Consider the following 25,936-nt stretch of genomic DNA (forward strand, 5'->3'; position numbering starts at 1 on the left):
TGCTATATTTTTTGAGGTGCGGCGATTAGAACTGCACACAATACTCCAAATGAGACCGCACCATCGATATATGCAGGGGCATTATGATACTGGCTGATTTGTTTTCAATTCCCTTCCTAATAATTCCCAGCATGGCGTTGGCCTTTTTTATTGCAAACGCACACTGTCTTGACATTTTCAGTGAGTTATCTACTACAACCCCAAGATCTCTCTCTTGATCAGTCTCTGCCAGTTCACACCCCATCAACTTGTATTTGTAGCTGGGATTCTTGGCCCCAATGTGCATTACTTTGCACTTGGCCACATTGAACCGCATCTGCCACGTTGACGCCCACTCACCCAGCCTCAACAGATCCCTTTGGAGTTCCTCACAATCCTCTCTGGTTCTCACCACCCTGAACAATTTAGTGTCATCCACAAACTTGGCCACTTCAATTCTCACTCCCAACTCTAAATCATTTATGAACAAGTTAAAGAGCATGGGACCTAGTACCGAGCCCTGCGGCACCCCACTGCTTACCGTCCTCCACTGCGAAGACTGCCCATTTATACTCACTCTCTGCTTCCTATTGCTCAGCCAGTTTTTGATCCACAAGAGGACCTGTCCTTTTACTCCATGACTCTCAAGCTTTCTAAGGAGCCTTTGATGAGGAACTTTATCAAAAGCTTTCTGGAAGTCAAAGTAAACAATACCTATCGGGTCTCCTTTGTCCACATGTTTGTTCACCCCCTCAAAGAAATGTAACAGGTTAGTGAGGCAAGATCTTCCCTTACAGAACCCATGCTGAGTCTTCCTCAATAACCCGTGTTCATCAATGTGCCTACTCATTCTGTCCTTGATAAAATGAATGACATGAAATCTCTCACCCTGCTGCATGGTCATAATCTCCAAAGCCAGTTTGGTGTAGTGGTTAAGTGTGCCGACTCTTATCTGGGAGAACCGGGTTTGATTCCCCACTCCTCCACTTGGACCTGCTGGAATGGCATTGGGTCAGCCAGAGCTCTGGCAGGAGTTATCCTTGAAAGGGCAGCTGCTATGAGAGCCCTTTCAGCCCCACCCACCTCACAGGGTGTCTGTTGTGGGGAAGGAAGGTAAAGGAGATTGTGAGCCGCTCTGAGACTCTTCGGAGTGGAGGGCGGGATATAAATCCAATATCTTCTTCTTCAAAGAGGAATTCAAGGGGACCTCTGAGGAGTTAGAGGTGGGGAGTTACCTTGGCCCAGGGCTCTCTCCGGGGCATTTCTGGATCATAGTTTTAGGGGGAGGGGGAAGGAGCAGGAGGAGAGAAACTTGCATATCCTTCCTGGGAAAATCTGGGGGTGGAAGTGGGACGAGAATCAGGATTAAGGAACATGTTCTGCTCACGACCTCAGTTCGATTCCGGCGGAAGGTGGATTCAGGTAGCCGGCCCAAGGTTGACTCAGCCTTCCATCCTTCCGAGGTCGGTAAAATGAGTCCCCAGCTTGCTTGGGGGAAAGTGTAAAAGACTGGGGAAGGCCATGGCAAACCACCCCATAAAAAGTCTGCCGTGAAAACATTTTGAAAACAACGTCGCCCCAGAGTCGGAAACGACTGGCACTTGCACAGGGGACCTTTCCTTTCCTTCCTTCACCTTCCACAAGGTTCACATGCCAACTGCACAGATACTATTCAATTTCTACAGTGCTGGTTAATACTGTGTGTGTGTGTGCACGTCTGACCTCTTAGAACTTACTGAGTTGTTGGGTAAGGAGACCCAAGGTTTTCTTTCCAACCCAAATAAATCCTATCACCAGAACTCTTTGGGCTTCAAGGTAATAACACCCAAAAAACACGCACAGCAGGCTGGACGGGGGAGATGATAGGGTTGTGTAATGCCTCTCAAGATCTACTTGTCAGATTTAAAAAGTTTCTGAACTAAGGCTGCTGGTTGGTCACACGATGTTTATGCCCATAGCAGAGACACTGCAGGAATCCGTTATCCCCAACTCGTCCATTTCCTTACAGGATTTGGAAAATGAAATGTTTCTGCCAGTTTTGCAATGTCAGAAAACGTAGATTGGCAGATCACATGAAGCAGCAAGTTTCACTGGGGGGTGGGGGGGGACCACTAAAAAAGCCCTCCTTTGTGTAACTACTTTCTGAGCCTTCAGCACCTGGGTGTCTGAAGAAGACCCTCCGAACTGATCCATTAGATTGGCCTGCATCTGACTCAACGCTGTCGCTAGGAACATTTGCATACCGGTTTGCCACTCTTCAAGGATCTCCTGTGAAAACACAACATGCGCCGGTTCAGGGATCCCCAGTAAGGGTGTCGATCTCTCTTTCTTACTCATCTCAGCGGGCTGAGTTTATCTCCTACACCTCAATTTACTTATTTAACAAAAATGTTATATCTCCCCCTTTCTCTGCTCAGAATCAAATTAAACTACTCAATTCATTAGTTGACAGGATCACACTATACCCACTTAAAACATCTATTTTTTTTAAAAAGTAATTAATTACATTTAATCAAGTACTGATTACATCTTTAATTACACTTAGTTATAATCATACTTAACCATTAATTACTTCTGTTTTGCAGTGATTAAACACCCAAAATTGTTCACAATATCTCTAACTAATAATTACTTCTATTTTCTAATAAGTAAACATTCACAGCGATACACCATGCCTCTCATATCCTCCTCTCTTCAATCATGCTTTATCATTGCATCATACACCTACCACTCATCCATGTTAACCCAGGCACTCCAACTTCCACTCTTTATCAGTCATCCCACACTGTTCTATGCAGTCCAATATCTCTCCTGAAATTTAAAGTTCAAATAAACACGTCTTTCTATCAGCCACTGCGCATCTTCCAACCTTGTTCTTTCTTCCTTCTTCCCGCCTTGTTCCTTCTACAGTTTATAGTTTAACTATCATAAATCTAGTTCCACCAATTCACTGTATCCCCGTCTATAATTTTTCCACTTCACAGATATATTTATTAAGCAACCAACCGCACCTAGTCACTTAACTTTCTACTCACACAAAACCAACCACATTTACTCTTTTCTCTCTCTCCTGCTTCCAATTACTGCCACCTTAACGTGTTATCATCTCATGCTTTCATTTAAACTCCAAAATGTTTTCATTAAGTCAGGGATGGCCAACGGCACCTCTCCAATTGTTTTTTTGCCTACAACTCCTATCAGCCCCAGCCAGCATGGCTGATGGCTGGGGCTGATGGGAGTTGTAGGCAAAAAACATCTGGAGAGCTACTGTTGGATATCCCTGCAGTAGAAGACAGAAACAGGATCCAGGATGATCTTGACACGCTGGAATACTGGGCTAAAACCAATAAAACGAATTTTAACAGGATAAATGTAAAGTTCTGTATTTAAGTAGGAAAAGTTGGAAGGGACCTCCAGGATCATCTAGTCCAACCTCCTTCATAATGCAGGAAACTCACAAAAACCTCCCCCTAAATTCACAGGATCCTCATCGCTATCAGGTGGCCATCTAGCCTCTGCTTAAAAACCTCCAAGGAAGGAGAGCCAACCGCCTCCTGAGGAAGCCTGTTCCATTTAAGTAGGAAAAATCCAATACATGGTTATAGGACGGCGGAGACTTTTCTTAGCAGTACGGTAGTATGTGTGAAGAGGGGTCTTACATGAGTCAGAGTATGTTCCACTAAGACCCCTAGATCCTTTTCGCACATACTACTGCTAAGACATGTCTCCCCCGTCCTATAGCCATGCATTGGATTTTTCCTACCTAAAGAAACAGGCTTCCTCAGGAGGTGGTGGGCTATCCATCCTTGGAGATTTTTAAAGAGAGGCTGGATGGCCATCTGACAGCAATGAGGATCCTGTGAATTTAGGGGGCGGTATTCCGAACTTCCTGCATTGTGCAGGAGGTCCCTTCCACCTCTATGATTCTAATGTTTTATAGGAAGAGTAGTTGTCTTTTAGGTGTAAAATATGAAGAAAGTCCTTTTTATGGGGTAAGCATTTTCACCGTTTCTCTTTCTGGTGGTTCTTAGATTCTCTATAAGTTTTCTATGCTGAATTAAACTGCACATTCTGAGCATTTTTCCTCTGTATTGCCACTGAAGACTTCTATTGCTAATCAGTCTCCTATCGTTAATCAATCTCTCTGAGCACTCAAAACGTTTCTTCCCTGTGGGTTCTTAGGTATGGTGAACGATGGCCACTCCAAATGAATCTCTTTCCACACTCTGAGAATTAAAAGGGTTTCTCCCCGTATGGGTTACTTGATGATCTTGAGTGAGCATTCAAAAGTTTTCTCCCCTGTGTGGGTTCTTTGATGCTCTTGAAGATGGCTACTCCGACTGAATCTCTTCCCACACTCTGAACATTCAAAAGGTTTCTCCCCTGTGTGGGTTACTTGATGATCTTGAGTGAGCATTCAAAAGTTTTCTCCCCTGTGTGGGTTCTTTGATGCTCTTGAAGACGGCTACTCCAACTGAATCTCTTCCCACACTCTGAGCATTCAAAAGGTTTCTCCCCTGTGTGGATTGTTTGGTGCCGCTGAAGACTGCTACTGTTACTGAATCTCTTTCCACACTCTGTGCATTCGAAAGGTTTCTCCCCTGTGTGAGTTCTTTGATGCTCTCGAAGACTACTACTCCAACTGAATCTCTTCCCACACTCTGAGCATTCAAAAGATTTCTCCCCTGTGTGGATTGTTTGGTGCCGTTGAAGACTGCGGCTCCGACTGAATCGCTTCCCACACTCTGAGCATTCAAAAGGTTTCTCCCCTGTGTGTGCTCTTTGATGGTCTTGAAGACTGCTACTGTGACCGAATCTCTTTCCACACTCTGTGCATTCAAAACGTTTCTCTCCTGTGTGTGTTACTTGATGCCGTTGGAGACCGCCACTCCAACTGAATCTCTTCCCACACTCTGAGCATTGAAAAGGTTTCTCCCCTGTGTGAATTGTTTGGTGCCGTTGAAGATGCCCACTCGTACTAAATCTCTTCCCACACTCAGAGCATTCAAAAGGTTTCTCCCCTGTGTGGGTTCTTTGATGGTCTTCAAGACTGCTACTCTGACTGAATCTCTTTCCACACTCTGTGCATTCAAAAGGTTTCTCTCCCGTGTGGGTTACTTGATGCCGTTGGAGACCCCCACTCCAACTGAATCTCTTCCCACACTCTGAGCATTCAAAAGGTTTCTCCACTGTGTGGGTTTTCTGGTGGATTCGCAAAGTACCACTCTTACTAAATCTCTTTCCACACCCTGAGCATTCATAAGGTTTCACCCCCGTGTGCGTTCTCTGGTGGATTTGCAGAGTGCCACTCCAACTGAATCTCTTTCCACACTCTGAACATTCAAAAGGTTTCTCCCCTGTGTGGGTTCTTTGGTGCAGCTGAAGATACCCACTCGTACTAAATTTTTTTCCACACTCTGAGCATTCGAACGGTTTCTCCTCTGTGTGGATTCTCTGGTGGATTCGTAGAGTGCCGCTCTTACTAAATCTCTTTCCACACTCTGAACATTCAAAAGGTTTCTCCCCTGTGTGGGTTCTTTGGTGCCGTTGAAGATACCCAACTCTACTGAATGTTTCTCCACACTCCGAGCATTCAAAAGGTTTCTCCCCTGTGTGGGTTCTTTGATGCTCTTGAAGACTGCTACTCCGACTGAATCTCTTCCCACACTCTGTGCATTCAAATGGTTTCTCCCCTGTGTGGGTCCTTTGATGCTCTTTAAGACTGCTACTCCGACTGAATCTCTTCCCACACTCTGTGCATTCAAATGGTTTCTCCCCTGTGTGAGTTCTTTGATGCTCTTGAAGACTGCTACTCCAACAGAAGCTCATTCCACACTCTGTACATTCAAATGGTTTCTGCTCTGTGTGAGTTCTTTGATGCTCTTGAAGACTGGTACTCCGACTGAAGCTCTTTCCACACTCCATGCATTTGAATGGTTTCTCTCCTGTGTGGGTTCTTTGATGCTCTTGAAGACGACTACTCTGACTGAATCTCTTTCCACACTCTGTGCATTCAAAATGTTTCTCCCCTGTGTGGGTTACTTGATGCCGTTGGAGAGTGTCACTCCGACTGAATCTTTTCCCGCACTCTGAGCATTCAAATGGTTTCTCCCCTGTGTGGGTTCCTTGGTCCACAAGGAGCTGCGATCTACTTCTAAAGTACTTTTCACACTGAACGGATTGACTTGCCTTCATTATCCTGTGCTTAGTTATGTTACACTTTGTTCCATCTTGATTCTCAGCCATATGGCCATCGTACTTTCTCTGAGGTAGGCCTTGATAACTGACATTTCCTTTCAAGTCTTCATTTTTAACTCTGACTGGCATTTCCTCGTCCTCCTCATTTCTCTGATCATCCTCTGCTGTAATAAATAGAGAGGCCCTTTTAGTACCTGGGATGTTTGTAAGGTCCAAAGGCATCTATGTCACTGCATAAGGAAAGGATTGACGGCCCCTTGGCCTCATCCAGCTTGACTGATCTTAACCAACTTTCCCCAGAATATCTAGTATTGAAGGATACCTCACACTCCCTCAAGAGCCACAGCAGAGCTCTTGCCCAGAATGAGTTTCTGCACCTCCAGATTTCAGGCCCCAGAAGGCCGCCCTCCCTCTCTCCCTCATTACTCAGAGGGCTTTATGATTGTTGCTCAGAAGTAAACCAGAAATCCTCTGTGGTTTTCCCTTGCCTCTTCCCTTCACATAACCATAAAGGATACTCACTCTCAGCCAGCTCATTTGGGAAGGAAATATGCTCTTCGGATCCTTTTGTTGAACTCTCCAGCCTTTCTTTGGATGCAAAGCCATAGTCTGTTTCCACCACTGTCTTTATTATACTTCTCATTTCTTTTGCAGAAAAAAAAAGACAGAGAGAGAGAGAGAGAAAGAGACTGATCATTCTTATATGGGAAAGGAAAGAAAGTCAAGAGTAAAAATTCTTCTGGAAGGATGAACTCGTGGTCAAGATCAAAGTGAAGAAGAGGAGGAGGAGGAGGAGATTGGATTTAAACCCTGCCATTCACTACCCGAAGGAGTCACAGAGCAGCTTACAATCTCCTTTTCCTTCCCCTCCCCACAACAGACGCTCTGTGAGATTGTGGGGCTGAGAGAGCTCTGACAGAAAATGCTCTTGAGAGAACAACTCTGACAGAGTTAAGAATGACCCAAGGTAACTCCAACAGTTTAACCTGGAAGAATGGAGCATCAAAGCTGGTTCTCCCAGATAAAGGTCCACTCACTTACCGACTACACCAAACTGGCTATAAGGAATACGGATCTCTGAGGCAAAGCACCCTCTCCCCAAGGGCTAATGTGATTATTAAGTCACCTGGTCCAACTTTCAGGTGTTTTCGATTTGTGTCTCTCTGCAGCATTATCTTTTTCAGGGCCAGACTACAGAATGTGGCAATTGGTTAATCATGAGAACCTGTAACCAGTAGTGTAACCAGGAGGGAGGTGGGATTAGGAGGTTGCTGACAAACTCTGGAAGATTCCATCAAGAAGGGCCCTTTATTGGGTCATTAGGACCACCTGAGGTAAAGGTAGAATGTATACTATGGGTATAGATCAGAGGGAAGCCATGCTGGTACACCTTGATATTATCCTGCTTCATCATGATGGACAGTTTTATGTAGAGTAACGTAGGCTACAGCTGGTATATTCATGCTACAACAAGAGTTGTCATCTAATACAAAATATTTCATGTATTAGATAGTTTAGCCGGTGTTGTGGGTCAACCAGGGCTCAGCAGCACTGAGGACTCCTCAGTACAACAGGAGCCCCCTGTAGCCAGCCGGCTGACCAGAAGGAATATGAGCTGCAGGCTTGTCAGGATTCACAGCCAACAGCTAGGGCAGAGTCACCGAAACCCTCAGCAGGTGACCCTGAGTTGGCTGTCCCCAGGCTTCCAGTATCACCCACAAAATTAGAGCACTGCAGACGGAGGCTGAGAACAGAGGTACAGACAAGATGGCAAAGTGCACAGTCTCCTGGCCTGACGCCAGCTGCTTGCTGATAACAAAGATAGGTAGTTGCAGGATTGCTCCCAGGCACCTCGCTGCAAGCATGATCCTTAGCCGTGGGCTATAAAGCAAGCCAAGAGAGGCTGTCAAGCATGGATACAATGTGTACGAAAGATGCTAAGCCACCAACTCTGCCTTGCTTGGCTTCTGGAGCCCGGACCTTGGACCAAAGAATCCTGTCTTGCTCAACTTCTGGAAACTGATACTCTTAGCCTGGAAGCCAGTGCAACTAGCTTTTCTTCTTTTTTTGTTACCGAGGTGCAGAAACTGTGCTGTTTAGCGATGTCTTAGTTAAAAGGAGGTGGTGGCAGCTACAAGCATAGCCAGCTTCAAGAGCGGATTGGATAAAAATATGGAGCAGAGGTCCATCAGTGGCTATTAGCCACAGTGTGTGTGTGTATTTTGGCCACTGTGTGACAAAGAGTGTTGGACTGGATGGACCATTGGCCTGATCCAACATGGCTTCTCTTATGTTCTTTAATGAACTTTTATATGTCTTAAAATAGGGTCTGCATTACTTGTGCACACTCTCTTCCTGTGCCCACTGAACTGGGTGCTGCTTGGGTACAAAGAGTGAGGACTCAGGGAGACCCAGGCTTCGGTTCTGCACATGACCGTTTCCAGATCACAGGCAGGTGTGTTGTAAAGTTCAGCCACAGAGAAATAAGGATTTCTGAGGGTTCTCATCCCCTTTGACTCAAGCCAGGGCACCTTCTCCGGTTGAGGGATCGCCACAACACTGGCCTCAGTTGCCCCTGGGCGAGTACACACACACTCAAACACATGAAGCTGCCTGCTACGGAATTAGACCCTTGGTCCATTGAAGTCAGTCTTGTCTGCTCAGTCTGGCAGCAGTTCTCCACAGTCTCAGGTAGAGGTTTTTCACATCACCTCCAACCTGATCCTTTTAACTAGAGATGCTGCTGGGGGTTGAACCTGGGACCTTCTGCGGGCTAAGCAGAGGCTCTGCCAGTGAGCCACAGTAGCGGGACAGGCCTCAAAACAGTGTATTGCTATTGAATCTTTTGATTCAAGCCTCATCACAATGGCAGCAATTTGAAGAACATTTTGGATTTATATCCCGCCCAATACTCTGAATCTCAGAGAAGTCACAATCTCCTCTACCTCCCCCCCCCACAACAAACGGCCTGTGAGGTAGGTGGGGCTGAGAGTGCTCTTACAGCAGCTGCTCTTCCAAGGACAGCCGTGTGAGAGCTATGGCTGACCCCAGGTGCAAGTGGAGGAGTGGGGAATCCAACCCGGTTCCCCCAGATAAGTGTCCACGCAGTTAACCACTACACCAAACTGGCTCTCAAACTTTCACCTTTGGCCCCTGTGGAGAAACGCCATCTTAGTTGGGAGGGAACATGAAACTGCTAAGCAGGCTTTGGCCTAGCCTCCCTCCAACCCCCCCTCCCTTCCAGAGCCAAACCAGCAACTCTAGGGGGAAAGCCTCCTAGAGCGGCAGGAAGTTCTTTTGTTCTTTGCATTTGAGTTAACCAGGAAGAAAGGCAGTTCTCAGCTGGCGCTCAAAGGAAGAGGTTGCCAGTGTGGGGGCTCCTGCCTGTGGAAGAGGCCTTTTCAAGAGGAAAAGGCCCCTAGGTAGTCAGACCAAGTAAGTCATCCCCAAGGCAGGGCAAGTTTAGACCAGGGACAGTAGGATGCGTTTATAACCACCTTTTCTTTGTCATGCTGTTTGCTGTGCGGGTGCTGTGCTGTGCTAACTTTTTACATGCAACTGTTTTCGTTGTGCTTTTCTTTTCTTTTTCTCTTTTAATTAAATATTTTTGCTGTTTTGAATGCTGGCAGTCAAACTCTGTACCACATAGATCCCCAACCGCTTTAGACCACGCTGCTTTATGAAGGGGGCCCCGGGGAAGGGGGAAGGCATGCAGTTGGATAAGGTGCCAATCCTCCAGGGGTTCCCCGAAGAAGTGCTGTGGTCTCTGTGATACCCAAGTACTGGGTGGCAGAGGACCTTGAGGCCTGGCCTCAGAGCTGGAGAGGGGGATTGGGAGTCCTGTTCCTCTCAATCTGAACCCCTAGACTGAGCAGGTGGTGGCAGCAAGCCCAAGTGGCCGGAGGAGAAATAGCTCCCTCCAGGAGTTGGCGACTCAATAGGGAGTTGACGGGACCGGGTCTGAAGGCAGAATCGGGCCGATTCCGTCACAGCCCCTATGAAAGATCCTTACCCAGAAAGGCCACGCTCCCAGAGTTCTCCAGCATGACTTCTCTGTACAGAGCTCTTTGTCCTGGATCCAGCAGGGCCCACTCAGCCTCCGTGAAAGAGACGGACACCTCCTCAAAGGAAAAGGGACCCTGGAAGAAAAAGCAGATTCCCTCCTCAGACATCACACCAGGCAGAGGTGGCACCTTGGAAGGGAGTCGTCTGGGAAGGTACAGGGACAGACAGAAGGAACGGGGTTCAGAGGAACTCTCACTCACACACCTTGTAGCGACTGCAGGAGTAAAAGCCCCCCCCACCCCAAGAAAGGAAGAGGGACCCAGGCTGTTCCCCCTCCCTGCTCGTCTCCCCTACCTGGACTGGAGCTGCAGCAGTCGTTTTCACATCTCTGAAAAGAGGAACATTCAACAGCATCTCTTCACTGCTTGTTACTGAGATGAAGGAAGAAGGAAGAGTGTTTGCTTGTTTCTTCCCTCCTGCACACACCTCCCCCCCTCCCCAGGAGTCTGAAACCTTCCCTGAGCAGATTCTTTAACACTTTTTACTACATTATGGGAGAGGCAGAAGAGAAGCACCAGGGACCGAGAGCAAGTTAGAGCGATTCCTCAGTGGAACAGGCTTCCTCCTCGGGAGGTGGTGGGCTCGCCTTCTTTGGAGGTTTTTCAATAGAGGCTAGATGGCCATCTGACAGTGATGAAGATCCTGTGAATTTAGGGGGAGGTATTTGTGGTCGCTGCACCTCAAAAAGGATATTATAGCATTGGGAAAAGTCCAGAAAAGGGAAACTAGAATGATTAAAGGGTTGGAACACTTTCCCTATGAAGAAAGGTTGAAACGCTTGGGACTCTTTAGCTTGGAGAAACGTCAACTGCGGGATGATATGATAGAGGTTTAAAAGATTATGCATGGGATGGAGAAAGCAGAGAAAGAAGTCCTTTTCTCCCTTTCTCACAATACAGGAACTTGTGGGCATTCAATCAAATTGCTGAGCAATTGGGTTAAAACGGATAAAAGGAAGTACTTCTTCACCGAAAGGGTGATTAACATGTGGAATTCACTGCCACAGGAGGTGATGGAGGCTAGAAGCATAGCCAGTTTCAAGAGGGGGTTAGATAAACATATGGAGCAGAGGTCCATCAATGGCTATTAGCCACAGTGTGCATATATATGTGTGCGCGCGCATGAGTGTGTATATATATATATATAATTTTTTTTTTTGGCCACTGTGTGACACCAAGTGTTGGACTGGATGGGCCATTGGCCTGATCCAACATGGCTTCTCTTATGTTCTTATGCGAGTTTCCTGTATTGGGCAGGGGGTTGGACTAGATGACCCTGGGGATCCCTTCCAACTCTTCTATGATTCTAACAGGCTTCCTCCTCGGGAGGTGGTGGCCTCTCCTTCCTTGGAGGTTTTTCAACAAGGCTAGATGGCCACCTGACAGCAATGAAGGTCCTGTGAATTTAGGGAGAGGGGTTTGTGAGTTTCCTGCATTGTGCAGGGGGTTGGACTAGATGACCCTGGAGGTCCCTTCTAGTATTCTATGAACTTCCTGACCGTTAGAGCGATTCCTCAGTGGAACAAGCTTCCTTGGGAGGTGGTGGGCTCTCCTTCCTTTGAGGCTAGACAGGCAACTGACAGCAATGAAGATCCTGTGAATTTAGGGGGAGGTGTTTGTGAGTTTCCTGCATTGTGCAGGGGGGTGGACGAGATGACCCTGGAGGTCCCTTCCAACTTTATGATTCTATGATTCCTCAGTGGAACAGGCTTCCTCCTTGGGAGGTGATGGGCTCTCCTTCCTTGGAGGTTTTTAAACAGAGGCTAGATGGCCACCTGACAGCAATGAAGATCCTGAGAATTGAGGGGAAGGTGTTTTTGAGTTTCCTGCATTGTGCAGGGGGTTGGACTAGATGACCCTGGAGGTCCCTTCCAACTCTATTATTCTATGACCTATGAGCCTTGGGAATTCGAAATGCTGCTGACCTATTTCACACCGCTGTGAGATGTGGGGTTGGCCTCGGAGGAGTGAAGGTGGTGGGGGATGTTGAAATGACATAGCATGACATGTTACCATCACATTCACAATCTACCAGAGAGAGGGCCTTCTCGGTAGCAGCCCCCTACTGGTGGAACCAGCTACCAGAGGACGCGAGGGCCTTGAGGGACCTCGCCCAGTTCTGCGAGGCCTGTAAAATGACACTCTTCCGGCTAGCCTTTAACTGATCTCGCGTTACGGTATTGTGGGAACAAATGGAAGAATACTGAAGCCATCGGAAGCGAAACAACTACAAATGATATCAGCGCCAGATTGTTTTAATGACTGATTTTAAATGGTCTTATTAATGTCATGCTGTTTTAAAATTGATTGTTTTCGTTTGTTGCTGCGAGCCCCCCGGGGCCTGCTTCGGGGGGGAGGGTGGGATACAAATCAAATCAAATCAAATAAATTCAGCCCAGATGCGACTTGAGTGCATCAGGAAACTTGAGAGTAACAGGAATGAGTTTTCAGAGTGTCTTTTGGCACGCTCATGTTACAACCAGCTTTTCAACCAGATGCAATATAAACATGACATCACATCTGCCCCAAGGCCCCTCCCCTCCCAAAAAACAACTGCTGGGGGAACAGACCATCCCCTTCCCTCGTTTAGCTTCCTGTTTCCCACAGCAGGCTGCCAGATGTCCTTTTAAGTTCCGGCTCAGATGCCGCATTCCCCCATTATTACTGGACCCCGGAATCTGGTTTTCAGAGCTCTGCTGTGCCAGAAATGGAGGCTGCCTTGATTTACTGGGTGGAATGGCTCTCCCCAGGTTTGTCTGCCTTTTCTCTTTAAAGGGGCCAGCATACCTTCGGGATCGCCTCTCCCCGTATGAGCCCCATAGGTCTTTAGGATCAGTGGCCCAACACCTCTTGGTAATACCCGGCCCCAGAGACGTCCGTCTGGCCTCAACAACGGACAGGGCCTTTTCAGCCTTGGCCCCTGCCTGGTGGAATGAGCTCCTTCAGGGAGATCCAGGCTCTGCAGGATTTAATTCAGTTCCGCAGGGCCTGTAAAATAGAGCTTTTTCACCAGGCTTTCAGCTGAGACAGTGAATATCACCCATCACTTCTTATTGGCCTTCCCCCTTTCAGTCCATCCCAGCTGGACCTGGACAAGAGGCCATGTTTGTGAGGCAGAATCTGCCATTCTAGTCGCTACTGTTTTCTGAAATTTTGGATATTTTATATATATTTTAACGGATTTTAATTTTTGGTTGTTTTTATGATGTAGCCCACTCTGCACTTGACCTACGGGAAGGGCGGGCTAAAAATCGAACAAAATAACTAAGTAAAGCCACCTTGAGTTTCTCTTCTGGAAGGAAGGTGAGATATGAATATTTAAATGAATAGGAGGATTCACCATGAATTTGCGTGATCTCCTTTTAGGGGCATCACAGTGAGTGGACATGGAGTGCCACAAATTAACTCTGTGTTGTGTGAAGGAGGATTTTAATTTTCTTCCTGACCCCCCCCCCCCAACTAGTTTCTACGCATCAAATTCACAGTGTGCCACAGTTGCACCCAGCCACGACAGGTCTTTACCACAGCAGAGGGCATCTTGGGCCTGCTCCGTGGCCTGCGTCCTCTGCCCTTGCTCCAAAGAAGCTCCTTCTGCCTCAGGAATTGCAGCTTCTGTCTTCACGGATGGTGCCCACATCTGAAACAGCAGCGAGGGAGAGGGGTAAGAGATGGAATGGAAGAGAGACCAAGGAAGAGATCTTGCCCCACTCCCAGACTCTGCACCCTCCCATCAGCAGATCTGGTCAGTTATCTGGAGGGATCAGAAATTCTCTAGTAGAAGAGTCTGTGAAAGAGCCTGTTCAATCTCCCATTTGGATGATTAGCACTTGGACAGATGTCTGGCAGGGAACCTTTGGGAGAAGGCCAGACACGATAGCTTGAATTGGACATACCTGGATGGAGTCCCCTCACCTGTTCTGCCTGCCTCTTCTCCTCTGCCTGACTCAGGAGGAAGCCTTCGGCCAGGGCCACCGCCTGGGAACTGGTCTCCGGCCCACATTCCCTGACCCAGCTCTGCATTGCCTGGGGCAGAATGGCCAGGAACTGCTCCAGGATCACCAGGTCCACAATCTGCTTCTTGGTGCGCCTCTCCAGCCTCAGCCACTGGCTGCAAAGTCCATGGAGCTGGCTGCAGACCCCTCGGGGCCCATCGGCCTCCCGGTAGCGGAATTGCCGGAAGCGTTGGCGATGTACATCTGAGATGGCAGTGAGCTGATCATGGATAATTGGCACCAGGCGTTCCCAGAATTCAACATCACTCACGGCTTGGGTGGGATGGAGGCTTTCAGTAGCTGCCTTGCCAGTTCCAGGTCCTTCTGGGTTCTGCTCTTCCATCTCTTTCCCCTTCTCTCAGGTCACCTCTGACCGGGTAATGATGCCTTTAGTCCCTTGGGTATGAAGAGCGGCGTCTCTCTGGAGGAAATCAAAGTCACAGACAGTCACATGGAAAGTCAAAGGGAATGGCGATACAGCACTGCATTCTCCATTGCAGGGGAAGCCAAAGTGCCTGGCATTCCGGCCAGCCAATCAGCATAAATGAGTCATGCCGTTAGATCACATTTGGGCCTCCTTTCTGTGTTAAAGTTGGAAGGGACCGCCAGGGTCATCTAGTCCACCCCCTGCACAATGCAGGAAACTCACAAATTCCTCTCCCTAAATTCAAAGGACCTTCATTGCTGTCAGATGACCATGTAGCCTCTATTTAAAGACCTCTAAGGTAGGAGAACCCACCATCTCCCAAGGAGGAAGTCTGTTAGAATCATAGAAGACTTGGATGGGACCTCCAGGGACATCTAGTTCAACCCCCCGCACAATGCAGGAAACTCATGAATTCCTCCTCCTAAATTCACAGGATCCTCATTGCTGTCAGATGGCCATCTAGCCTCTGTTTAAAAACCTCCAAGGAAGGAGAGCCCACTACACGAGAGACGAAGATGCTCTACCACTGAGCCACTGTCTCTCCCTAACACTTATGAGGCTCTCCAGGGTCTCAAGCGGAGGTTTTTCACGCCTACTTGCGTGGACCCTTTTTAGTTGGGAGATTTCGGGGATTGAACCTGGGACCTTCTGCTTACCAAGAAGATGCTCTACCACTGAGCCACAGCCCCATTCATGGCTCTCCAGGGTCTCAAGCTGAGGTTTTTCATGCCTACTTGCCTGGACCCTTTTTAGCTGGAGATGCCGGGGATTGAACCTGGGACCTTCTGCTTACCAAGCAGATGCTCTACCACTGAGCCACTATGCCTCCTGGGAGATCCTACTCGCCGACCCCCAAAGGGGGGGAACACCCTCCCCGTAGGCCGGCTGCCACCCCCTGCTTCCAATGGGGCACCCGCACACCCAAAAACTGCGCCCAGAGGAGGCGCAGAAGAAAACGGGGCGGCCCGACAGGGTGGAAGGGATCCAGCAGCCTCATCCTGCCAGGTATCCCCCTGGCTTTCTGCCTCTCTTGGACGCTGGAGCCAGACTGAGCCCAGCGGACCCTGCCTGGCTCCGATTTCCGGGTTTGGCCTGTCGCTGCCTCGCCAGGAGATGGCGCCACTTGGCCTGCTCAGTGGAGCAAGGAAAGACCTCCAACTGGACACTGATTCTGCTACGGAGTTTGGGGGGGCCCTTGGGGTTCTTCCGCCTCCTCTCTCCCTGCAACAGCCCTGCGAGGCAGGCCAGGCTGAGAAGCATGGCAGGCCCCCCAGTGACGCTTCAGGAGGACGAAGCCGGTGTTGTGTATGTGGACTCTAGTGAGAACTGAATGGGGTGTTCCTGCCTGGCTCATTGGAGCCAGACGACCAGAGCTTGGGAATTTGGGAACAATCTAATCCCTGCTGCCCTGCTCCAATCACAGCCCCCCTGCTGGTTTGAATGGACCAATAGAGTTGGAAGGGACCTCCAGGGTCATCTAGTCCAACCCCCTGCACAAGGCAGGAAACTCACAAACACCTCCCCATAATTTCACAGGATCTTCATGGCTGTCAGGTGGCCATCTAGCCTCTGTTTGAAAACCTCCAATGAAAGAGAGCCCACCACCTCCCGAGGACGAAGCCTGTTCCACTGAGGAACCACTTTAATGGTCAGGAAGTTCTTTCTAATGTTGAGCCGGAAATTCTTTTAATTTCAACCCGTTGGTTCTGGTCCAACCTTCTGAGACCACAGAAAACAATTCCACCCCATCCTCTCTAGGACAGACCTTCAAGTGCTTGAAGATGGTGATCCTATCACCTCTCAGCTGCCTCCTCTCCAAGCTAAACATCCCCAGCTCCTTCCACCTTTCCTCCTAGGACTGGGTCTCCAGACCCCTCACCACCTTCGTCGCCCTCCCCTGGACCCTTCCAGCTGGTCTGGACCCTTCTTCAAATGTGGTGCCCCAAACTGAGCCCCTTTTGTCTCCAGCTCAAGCTGCCCCTTTGTCTCTAGCTGCAGACAGAGCCAAGGTGTGGCCAGGGAGGCGCTTCCTTCCAGACTCCCCTCCCCCGCCCCCCCTGCAAACGGGGTTGCCAACCTCCAGGGGGGGTTCCAGTTCTTCCCCCGTGGATTACCACCCACCTCCCGCCAGGAGAGGGCAGTTTTCTGGGGGAAGCCCGGGCCCGGAAGGAGGGAGGGAGGGAGAGGGGTGGCTGTCCCCGTCCCGGGTTCCCCCCCCAGCTGGCCCTCCCCGCCATGCACCCCCTCCCCCAATGCCCAGGGACTTCCTTCCCGCCCGCCCGGGAGCTGGCAACCCCTCCCTCCAGCTGCCAGCCTGGGACTCCTTTCCGAGGCCCCCTGCCCGACACCCTCCGGCTGCTGCTGCCTGCTGGGGTTGCCAACCTCCAGGGGGGTCTCCAGCTCTCCCCCAGGATGACCACCCATCTCCCGCCGGGAGAGACCAGCTCACCGGGAGGAAACCCTGGCACCGAGGGGGGAGCATTGAGGCACTGGCTGTCCCCGTCTCGGGATCCCCCCCCCCCAGCTGGCCCTTCCCGCCATGCACCCCCTCCCCCAATGCCCAGGGACTCGACCTGCAAGCCTGGGACTCCCCTCCGGCGGCTGCGCGGCTTCCCCCTCCTCTTCCGCGGGCTGCAGAGCCTTCTCCGCCCCCTCCCCGCCTCCCCGGTCCTCCCGCGGCCGCTCCAGCCGCCCACTCGCTGGCTTTAACCCTCTCGGCGCTGCAGAGGGAGGCAAGGGGCGCCCCGCCGTCTCCTGCGCCGAGAGGAGCTCCGGCTGCTGCTCAGGGCTTGGGTGGCTCTTCTGCACCAGATCTTGGGAGGCTGCAGGACGGGAAGGGACGGAGAGCCACGAAGCAGACAGATGGACAGTGGCTGGATGCTGCTGCTGCAGCCCTCAGCCCGGTCAGGGGAAGGACCTAAGAGAAGCCCTGTTGGATCAGGCCAATGACCCATCCCCTCCAGCGCTCTTCTGTCACACAGTGGCCAACAAACCAGGCGCCATCAGGAGGTCCATCAGTGGGGCCAGAACCTCAGAATCCCTCCTACTGTTGCTCCTCACCCCAGCACCAAGAATACAGAGCATCACTACCCCAGACAGAAGAACATAAGAGAAGCCCTGTTGGATCAGGCCAGTGGCCCATTCAGTCCACAGTGGCCAAAAAAACTAGGTGCCATCAGGAGATCCAGCAGTGGGGCAGGACACTAGAAGCCCTCCCACTGACTGTTGCCTCCCCCCAAGCACCAAGAATACAGAGCATCCTTGCCCCAGACAGAGAGTTCCAACAATACTCTGTGGCTAATAGCCACTGATGGACTTCTGCTCCAGATATTTCTCCAATCCCCTCTTGAAGCTGTCTATGCTTGCAGCCACCAACCCCTCCTGTGGCAGTGAATTCCACGTGTTAATCACCTTTTGGGTGGAGAAGGACTTCCTTTTATCCGTTCTAACCTGACTGCTCAGCAATTTCATTGAGTGCCCTAGAGCCCCAAGTGTTTTAACCTTTCTTCATAGGAAAAGTGTTCCAAGCCTGTAATCATTCTAGTTGCCCTTTTCTGCACTTTTTCCAATGCTATAATATCCTTTTTGAGGTGCAGTGACCAGAATTGCAGACATTATTCCAAATGAGACCGCACCATCGATTTATACAGGGGCATTATGATACTGGCTGATTTGTTTTCAATTCCCTTCCTAATAATACCCAGCATGGCGTTGGCCTTTTTTATAGCAATCGCACACTGACTTGACATTTTCAGTGAGTTATCTACCACGACCCCAAGATCTCTCTCTTCGTCAGTCTCTGCCAGTTCACACCCCATCAACTTGTATTTGTAGCTGGGATTCTTAGCCCCAATGTGCATTACTTTGCACTTGGCCACGTTGAACCTCATTTGCCACGCTGACGCCCACTCGCCCAGCCTCAACAGATCCCTTTGGAGTGCCTCACAATCCTCTCTGGTTCTCACCACCCTGAACAATTTAGTGTCATCCGCAAACAACCTCCTGCACAATGCAGGAAACTTACAAACACTTCCCCCTAAATTCACAGGATTCTCATCGCTATCAGATGGCCATCTAGCGTCTGTTTAAAAACCTCCAGGGGCGGGGGGGCGTCAATGAGCAATGGCGGAGGCGTCTTAGTGAAGCTCCTCAACCTTCCTGGCTAAATCTGGAGGCTACAGCTAAGTCGCAGGCTTCAAACCCGGTCCCAGATGGGAAAATCGTTAAAAACAAAAGTTAAGACAAAGAATAGAACAAAAATCACGGCGAAAGCTGCCGCAGAAGCCTCACCACTGGTAAGAGTCTTCTTTTCGCCCAACTCTTCCCCAGCGTAACTCAGCCGCTCTTCCTCTGCAGGCCCTAAAATGGCGCCCGGGCAGAATTCTCCCAGTACTGAACAACCCAATATGGATGATGCCCTAATATGTAGAAGGGACCTAAACCAACTGAGACAAGACTTACAAATCTGCTTCAGAGAAATAGTAGAGGGATTATTAGCACCAGTTAATAAGAGGGTGGAGGAGGTGGCAAGCGATCTTGAAATAACTGCTAAAATGGCAGAACGTACCGCAGAAATATCATTGGCACAACAAGCAGAATTAAAGCAACTAAAGGCTAAAAATCCCTACTTAACACAAGAGTGATAGCTCTGGAAAATCGGTGGAGGGTTTTAAACTTGAAAATTATTTATTTATATTTCGATTTATATCCCGCCCTTCCCACCGAGGTGGCTCAGGGCGGCTCACAACACATAAAACTTACATAGGTTTGGCTTAAAAACAATTACATAGGAACAGTTAAAACAATAAATTAATAAAACATAGGACATAAAAACCAGCGGTCTGTCAAAATGTATTCTAGCTCCATCCAAAAATTCTCAGTGTCAATTAGTTGTTGTAGGCCAGCCGGAAGAGGACTGTCTTGCAGGCCCTGCAGAACTGCCTTAGGTCCCGTAGGGCCCTCACCTCTTCCGGCAGCTGGTTGCACCAGTAAGGCGCCGTTACCGAGAAGGCCCGATCCCTGGTGGATTTCAGACGGGCCTCCTTTGGCCTGGGGATTAATAGCAGGTTTTGCGAGCCTGATCTTAGTACTCTCTGGGGAACATGTGGGGAGAGACGGTCCCTAAGGTAGGCAGGTCCTAGGCCATACAGGGCTTTAAAGGTAATGACCAGCACCTTGTACCAGACTCAGAATATTATTGGCAGCCAGTGCAGATCCCGAAGCCTCGGCCGAATGTGCTCCCATCTTGGGAGCCCTAATAACAGCCGGGCAGCAGCATTCTGCATGAACTGCAGTTTCCGGGTTCGGCACAAGGGCAGCCCCATGTAGAGGGCATTACAGTAGTCCAACCTCGAGGTGACTGTAGCATGAATCACCGTTGCTAGGTCGTCGTGCTCCAGGAAAGGAGCCAGCTGCCTCGCCCGCCTAAGATGAAAAAATGCAGACTTGGCAGTGGCTGCTATCTGAGCCTCCATTGTCAGTGAAGGCTCCAATAGTACCCCCAGACTTTTGACCCTGTGCGCCGCTGTCAACGGCGCCCCGTCAAAGACTGGTAGGGGGATTTCCCTTCCCGGGCCACAACGACCCAAGCAAAGGACCTCTGTCTTCGCCGGATTCAGCTTCAGCCCACTCAGCCTAAGCCACCTAGCCACCGCCTGTAACGCCCGGTCCAAGTTTTCTGGGGCGCAGGTAGGCCGGCCGTCCATAAGTAGATAGAGCTGGGTGTCATCAGCATACTGATGACAACCCAACCCATACCTTCGGGCAATCTGGGCAAGGGGGCGCATATAGATGTTAAACAACATCGGGGAAAGTACCGCCCCTTGAGGCACTCCGCAATCAAGCGTGTGTCTCTGGGACAGTTCGTCTCCAATCGCCACCCTTTGTCCCCGACTGTCAAGGAAGGAGGAAAGCCATTGTAAGGCCAGCCCCTGAATCCCCGCGTTGGCAAGGCGGCAAGCCAGCAACCGATGGTCGACCGTATTGAACGCTGCCGATAGGTCTAACAACATCAGCACCGCCAAGCCGCCTTGATCCAGATGCCGTTGAAGGTCATCCACCAGAGCAACCAGCACTGTCTCCGTCCCATGGCCCGGGCAAAAACCAGACTGGCAGGAATCAAGGACAGAAGCGTCCTCCAGGAAGCTCTGTAGCTGCAACGCCACTGCCCTCTCAATAAGTTTGCCCAAAAAGGGCAAATTTGAGACCGGACGATAATGTGCCAATTCGGCCGGGTCTAACGTTGTTTTTTTCAAGAGGGGATGGACCACCGCCTCTTTAAGCGCTGATGGAAAATGCCCCTCCAATAGGGATCTATTTAGGATATCCCGTACAGGATATCTCAGCTCCCTCTGGCAGGTCTTAATAAGCGAGGAGGGGCACAGGTCCAATTTGCAAGTTGTTGGGCGTGCAGATAGGAGGATCCTGTCAACTTCTTCCAGGCTGAGAGCACCGAAGCCGTCCAGAACACGATCCGAAGACAGGCACGGAGCCTCAGGTTCGCTAACTGTATCTAATATGGCAGGGAAGTTGGAGTGGAGCGACGCGATTTTATCCGCAAAGAAATTCGCAAAAGCCTCACAGCCAATTTCCAATTCGTTAGAATTTGGTCTGCCCTGTGGCAGTGTTGTAAGAGTCCGAATTATATTAAACAGTTGTGCCGGGCGCGAAGTTGCAGACGCAATCTCGGCCACAAAGTATGTTTTCTTTGCGGTCTTGACTGCCATCTCATAGGACTTCATAAACTCTCTATAAGATGTTCGAGTCGCTTCGTCTCGAGTACACCGCCATTGCCTCTCTAGTCGTCTGAGTCCCCGTTTTAAACGCCGCAACTCCTGGTTATACCAAGGTGTCGGCTTTAAACGAGGGCGCAGAGGATGCCTAGGTGTGATCTCATCATTGTTCCAAGACTCCACCAGGTCATCTAGGGAATCGCCAGGGGGCCAGGGATCCCGCAGGGCCATCAGGAACCGTTCTGGGTCCATCAGGCTCCGCGGGCAAGTTAAAATGTGCTTGCCGCCTAAACGGGCTTGGGGTGGGACGTCCACACGAGCCTTGAGGGCATAGTGATCCGACCATGGCACTGCTATAGAAGCAAGATCGTTCACTAAAACTCCCGCCGCGAAGACCAAGTCTAACATGTGTCCCGCCTGGTGAGTGGGTGTTGTAACTAATTGGGAGAGTCCTAGTGTCGCCATGGAAGACACCAGGTCCATCGCCTGATTGGAGGTCGCGTCATCAGCATGAACATTGAAGTCACCCAGGATCAGAAGCCTCGGGTGCTCCAATGCCCATCCTGCTGCGGCCTCTATCAGGGATAGTAAGGCGCTGGCCGGTGCGTTAGGCGGTTGGTACACCAGCCAGATCGCCAACCCCTCCCCAACATCCCACGCCAGACCGGCACATTCAATGCCTTTGATCTCCGGGGCCGGAAGGGCCCGGAAGGAGTAAGCCTCTCGTATGAACAATGCCACCCCTCCCCCCTGCCCGCTAGTCCACGACTGGTGAAAGACCGAGTATCCTGGGGGGGCCATCTGGGAGAGAGCTACGGTCTCCCCATCGCGCACCCAGGTCTCGGTCACGCATGCCAGGTCCATGTCCTGCTCAAGCAGGAATTCCCAAAGGATGGAGGTCTTATTATTAATGGACCTGGCATTACATAACACCAGTGACGGAGGCGAGTAATTTCGCCTTGCCCCACTACCTGTCACCATCGGGATGGGACACAGGCTGGAAGGTGGGCGATCACTATCTTGTCTCAATCCCCTTCCCTTACATTTCCGCCTGTTCCCACCGTCATACCTTTAGAGGGATTAAAGAAGGCACGGAGGAAAATATGGACACAGCTGCATTCTTATCTAAATGGCTGGCCAGGGAGTTTGCACAAGAAAGCAGTTCAGCCCCTACCATTGCTAAGGCAATGCGCTTGGGGCCGTTAGCAATGGTGCGAAATGGAAGACCGAGAGATATATTAGCCCAATTCATATATCCCAAGACAAGGTTCACTCAGCTTTGAGGGGCAAAAAGTGACAGTGCTTCTGGATCTGCCGGCTGAGGTGCTTGAAAAAAGGAAAAAATTAAATTTTTTTGCCGCTAAGCTATACAATGAAAACATAAGGTTTAGGTGGAGCCCTGTATCTGACATTTATTGAAGAAGAAGAAGATATTGGATTTCTATCCCGCCCTCCACTCCGAAGGGTCTCAGAGCGGCTCACAATCTCCTTTACCTTCCTCCCCCACAACAGACACCCTGTGAGGTGGGTGGGGCTGGAGAGGGCTCTCACAGCAGCTGCTTTTTCAAGGACAACCTCTGCCAGAGCTATGGCGGACCCAAGGCCATGCTAGCAGGTGCAAGTGGAGGAGTGGGGAATCAAACCCAGTTCTCCCAGATAAGAGTCTGCACACTTAACCACTACACCAAACTGGCTCTCCTTTATGTATATAAAGGAGGCTCGTTGTTTAAAGCATCAGACATTGAGATGGGGAAACTGCTTCTGGACAATCTTAACATAAAACTGACACGAAGGGAAGAGAAAGACTTGCGTGCCTTCTTGTCAACAACGGAGGACCTTCTCTCTACTGTAGCAATCTGAGCTAATGACTGCCAGCAAATTTAAGATAACAAGTGTATGGTGTTAATGCCAAGAACTTAAAGAGAAACTGTAAAACACAAACTACACTAAATTTTTCAACTGATTTCTTATTGGGTTAAATAAGTTTTATAAGTACAGAGTTATACAAAAGTTTTTTGATGGCTTAAAGCTAGTCAAGCTATACATAGTTATTTTAATCCTTCTAAGAACAATGTTATGAAATAGACCTGGTAAAACTAATTTGATTAAGATATGTGAATAATGAATTTCTAATACTGTGTTCTTTTACTTTAAAATAGTAGTTGGTTGATTATGAAATCTATAGGTGATGAAGGACAAATCTGTTTATGACTATTGCTGATGAATGAAAGGTAAATCATAATACTTGATGGTTTTTATAACATTAATTAATACTTGAATTAAATTTGCTTAGTAATTAGAAGGGGGGAAGGGAGGGAGGGGTAGGGGTATATTAATAAATAAATATATAAAATTAATTTTTTAAAAATCATTACAAGTTTCAGGAGTGTGGTTAGCAATATGTTGGGTTCTTAACAGAAGGGTATGAATCTTAAGAATAATACACTCAATTATTGCACTTTTGAAAAGCTGATTAGATATTAATGGAAAATCAGTTTAGTAGTATTTTGGGGATATCTTGTTAATGAATTTGAACTATGTTTGTTTTAAAGAATTTTTTCTGGGTTGATGAAATTTAAATCAGGATATGTGAATGTTTTAATAATGTTAATGTTAATAATGTTAATCCTCACAAAAATGAAGTTGGTTTAGTTTAAGAAGGGTGGGAGGGGCAGAGGGAAAAAATGTTCCTACTCTATACTACAATTCTTAAGGATATAAAAGTTTTGAAATAATACAGTTATAAAGAGGGTATTAGGGCTGAGATGTAATGTTAAGTAATAGATTTGGTAAATGTTGAAGAAGTACTAGTGTGCAAAAAGTTTAGGGTCTATGTTAAGCAAAATTGTGTATAAAAAACATAGAAATCCAGAATATCGACTAATAATTACTGCCTAATTATACACACGAGACAGTGCCAATTATGCTGAATCTATTTATGTAACAAGAAGTCTAGAAGCTGTACCAAGCAAAACTGTGTATATGGGAGCCTGTTTCAAAATGCTAGAGAGGGAAGGGAAGAGTGTTCTTTGATGTGATTTGAACTTACTGAAGTGTGATAGGCCTCCCTTGGGTGATAGGAAGGTTTCAGGTTAGGGAGAGTGTCTTGGTAACTCCCTATAACCTACAACCTGCGACCTGGACCCATGCCCCTACTGGTTAATTAAGGCCTGCCAGGAGGAATTGAAATGCCCTATACGGGACATCATAAATCGATCTCTTTCGGAGGGTGTTTTCCCAACATCCCTGAAGGAGGCAGTGGTCCACCCTCTCCTGAAAAAAGTTACATCAGACCCGGCCGTATTGGCACATTATCGGCCGGTCTCAAATTTGCCCTTTTTGGGCAAAATTATTGAGAGGGCTGTGGCGTTGCAGTTGCAGGACTTCCTGGAGGACGCTTCCACCTTGGACCCATGCCAGTCCGGCTTTCACCCGGGCCATGGGACGGAAACAGTCTTGGTCGCCCTCATGGATGACCTCCGACGGCAACTTGATCGGGGCGGCTCGGCGGTATTGCTGCTGCTCGACCTGTCGGCGGCGTTCGACATGGTCGACCATTGGCTGCTGACCCGCCGCCTCGCCGACGCAGGAATTCGGGGGTTAGCCTTACAGTGGCTCTCCTCCTTCCTTGAAAATTGGGGACAAAGGGTGGCAATTGGGGGGAAGCTGTCTCAGAGACACCCACTCCATTGTGGGGTGCCTCAGGGGGCAGTTCTCTCCCCGATATTGTTTAATATCTTTATGCGCTCCCTTGCCCAGATTGCACGGAGGTATGGGCTTGGCTGTCATCAGTACGCTGATGATACCCAGCTCTATCTATTGATGGAAGGCTGGACTGGCGATGTCCCTATAAATTTGGACCGGGCGTTACAAGCCGTGGCTGGCTGGCTCAGGCTGAGTGGGCTGAAGTTGAATCCAATGAAGACTGAGGTCCTTTGCGTGGGCCAGGACGGACCAGGAGGAGAGATCATTCTGCCGGCTTTTGACGGTGCGCCACTGATACCAGTGCGCAGGGTCAAGAGCTTGGGAGTGCTACTGGAATCCTCACTATCAATGGAGGCCCAGATAGCTGCCACTGCGAGATCCGCCTTCTTCCATCTCAAGAGGGCGAGGCAGTTGGCTCCCTTCCTGGAACGCGACGACCTAGCAACTGTGATCCACGCAACGGTCACCTCAAGACTAGACTACTGCAATGCCCTCTACATGGGGCTGCCCTTATGTCGAACACGGAGACTTCAGGTAGTGCAGAATGCGGCGGCCAGGCTGTTGGTGGGAACACCTAGATGGGAACATGTGCGGCCTGTGCTGCGGGATCTGCATTGGCTTCCGGTCGTCTACCATGTTCGCTATAAGGTGCTGGTTATCACCTTTAAAGCCCTATATGGCCGAGGACCTGCCTACCTCAGGGACCGCCTCTCCCCATATATTCCCCGGAGAGCACTGAGATCTAGCTCCCAAAACCTCTTACCAATCCCTGGGCCAAGAGAGGCTAGACTGAAGACAACCCGGGAGCAAGCCTTTTCAGCAATGGCCCCTCGTTGGTGG

The 25,936-nt window shown here is 49.4% G+C and overlaps 1 protein-coding gene across 1 annotated transcript; it reads right to left on the reverse strand.

Moving 5' to 3' along the window:
- Positions 1–4,237: 4,237 nt before the first annotated feature.
- LOC132570211 (zinc finger protein 420-like) lies at positions 4,238–14,648 on the reverse strand. Its single transcript, XM_060236640.1, has 5 exons — positions 14,154–14,648; positions 13,764–13,878; positions 6,700–6,822; positions 4,443–6,341; positions 4,238–4,383 (listed from the first exon to the last, which is right to left on the reverse strand). The coding sequence occupies exons 1-5, from the start codon at positions 14,574–14,576 to the stop codon at positions 4,238–4,240; spliced, it is 2,706 nt and encodes a 901-aa protein (XP_060092623.1). The 5' UTR covers positions 14,577–14,648.
- Between the last annotated feature and the right edge of the window lie 11,288 nt (positions 14,649–25,936).

Source organism: Heteronotia binoei, chromosome 4 (genome assembly GCF_032191835.1).
Source record: "Heteronotia binoei isolate CCM8104 ecotype False Entrance Well chromosome 4, APGP_CSIRO_Hbin_v1, whole genome shotgun sequence".
In the NCBI taxonomy this organism is placed as follows: Eukaryota; Metazoa; Chordata; class Lepidosauria; order Squamata; family Gekkonidae; genus Heteronotia; species Heteronotia binoei.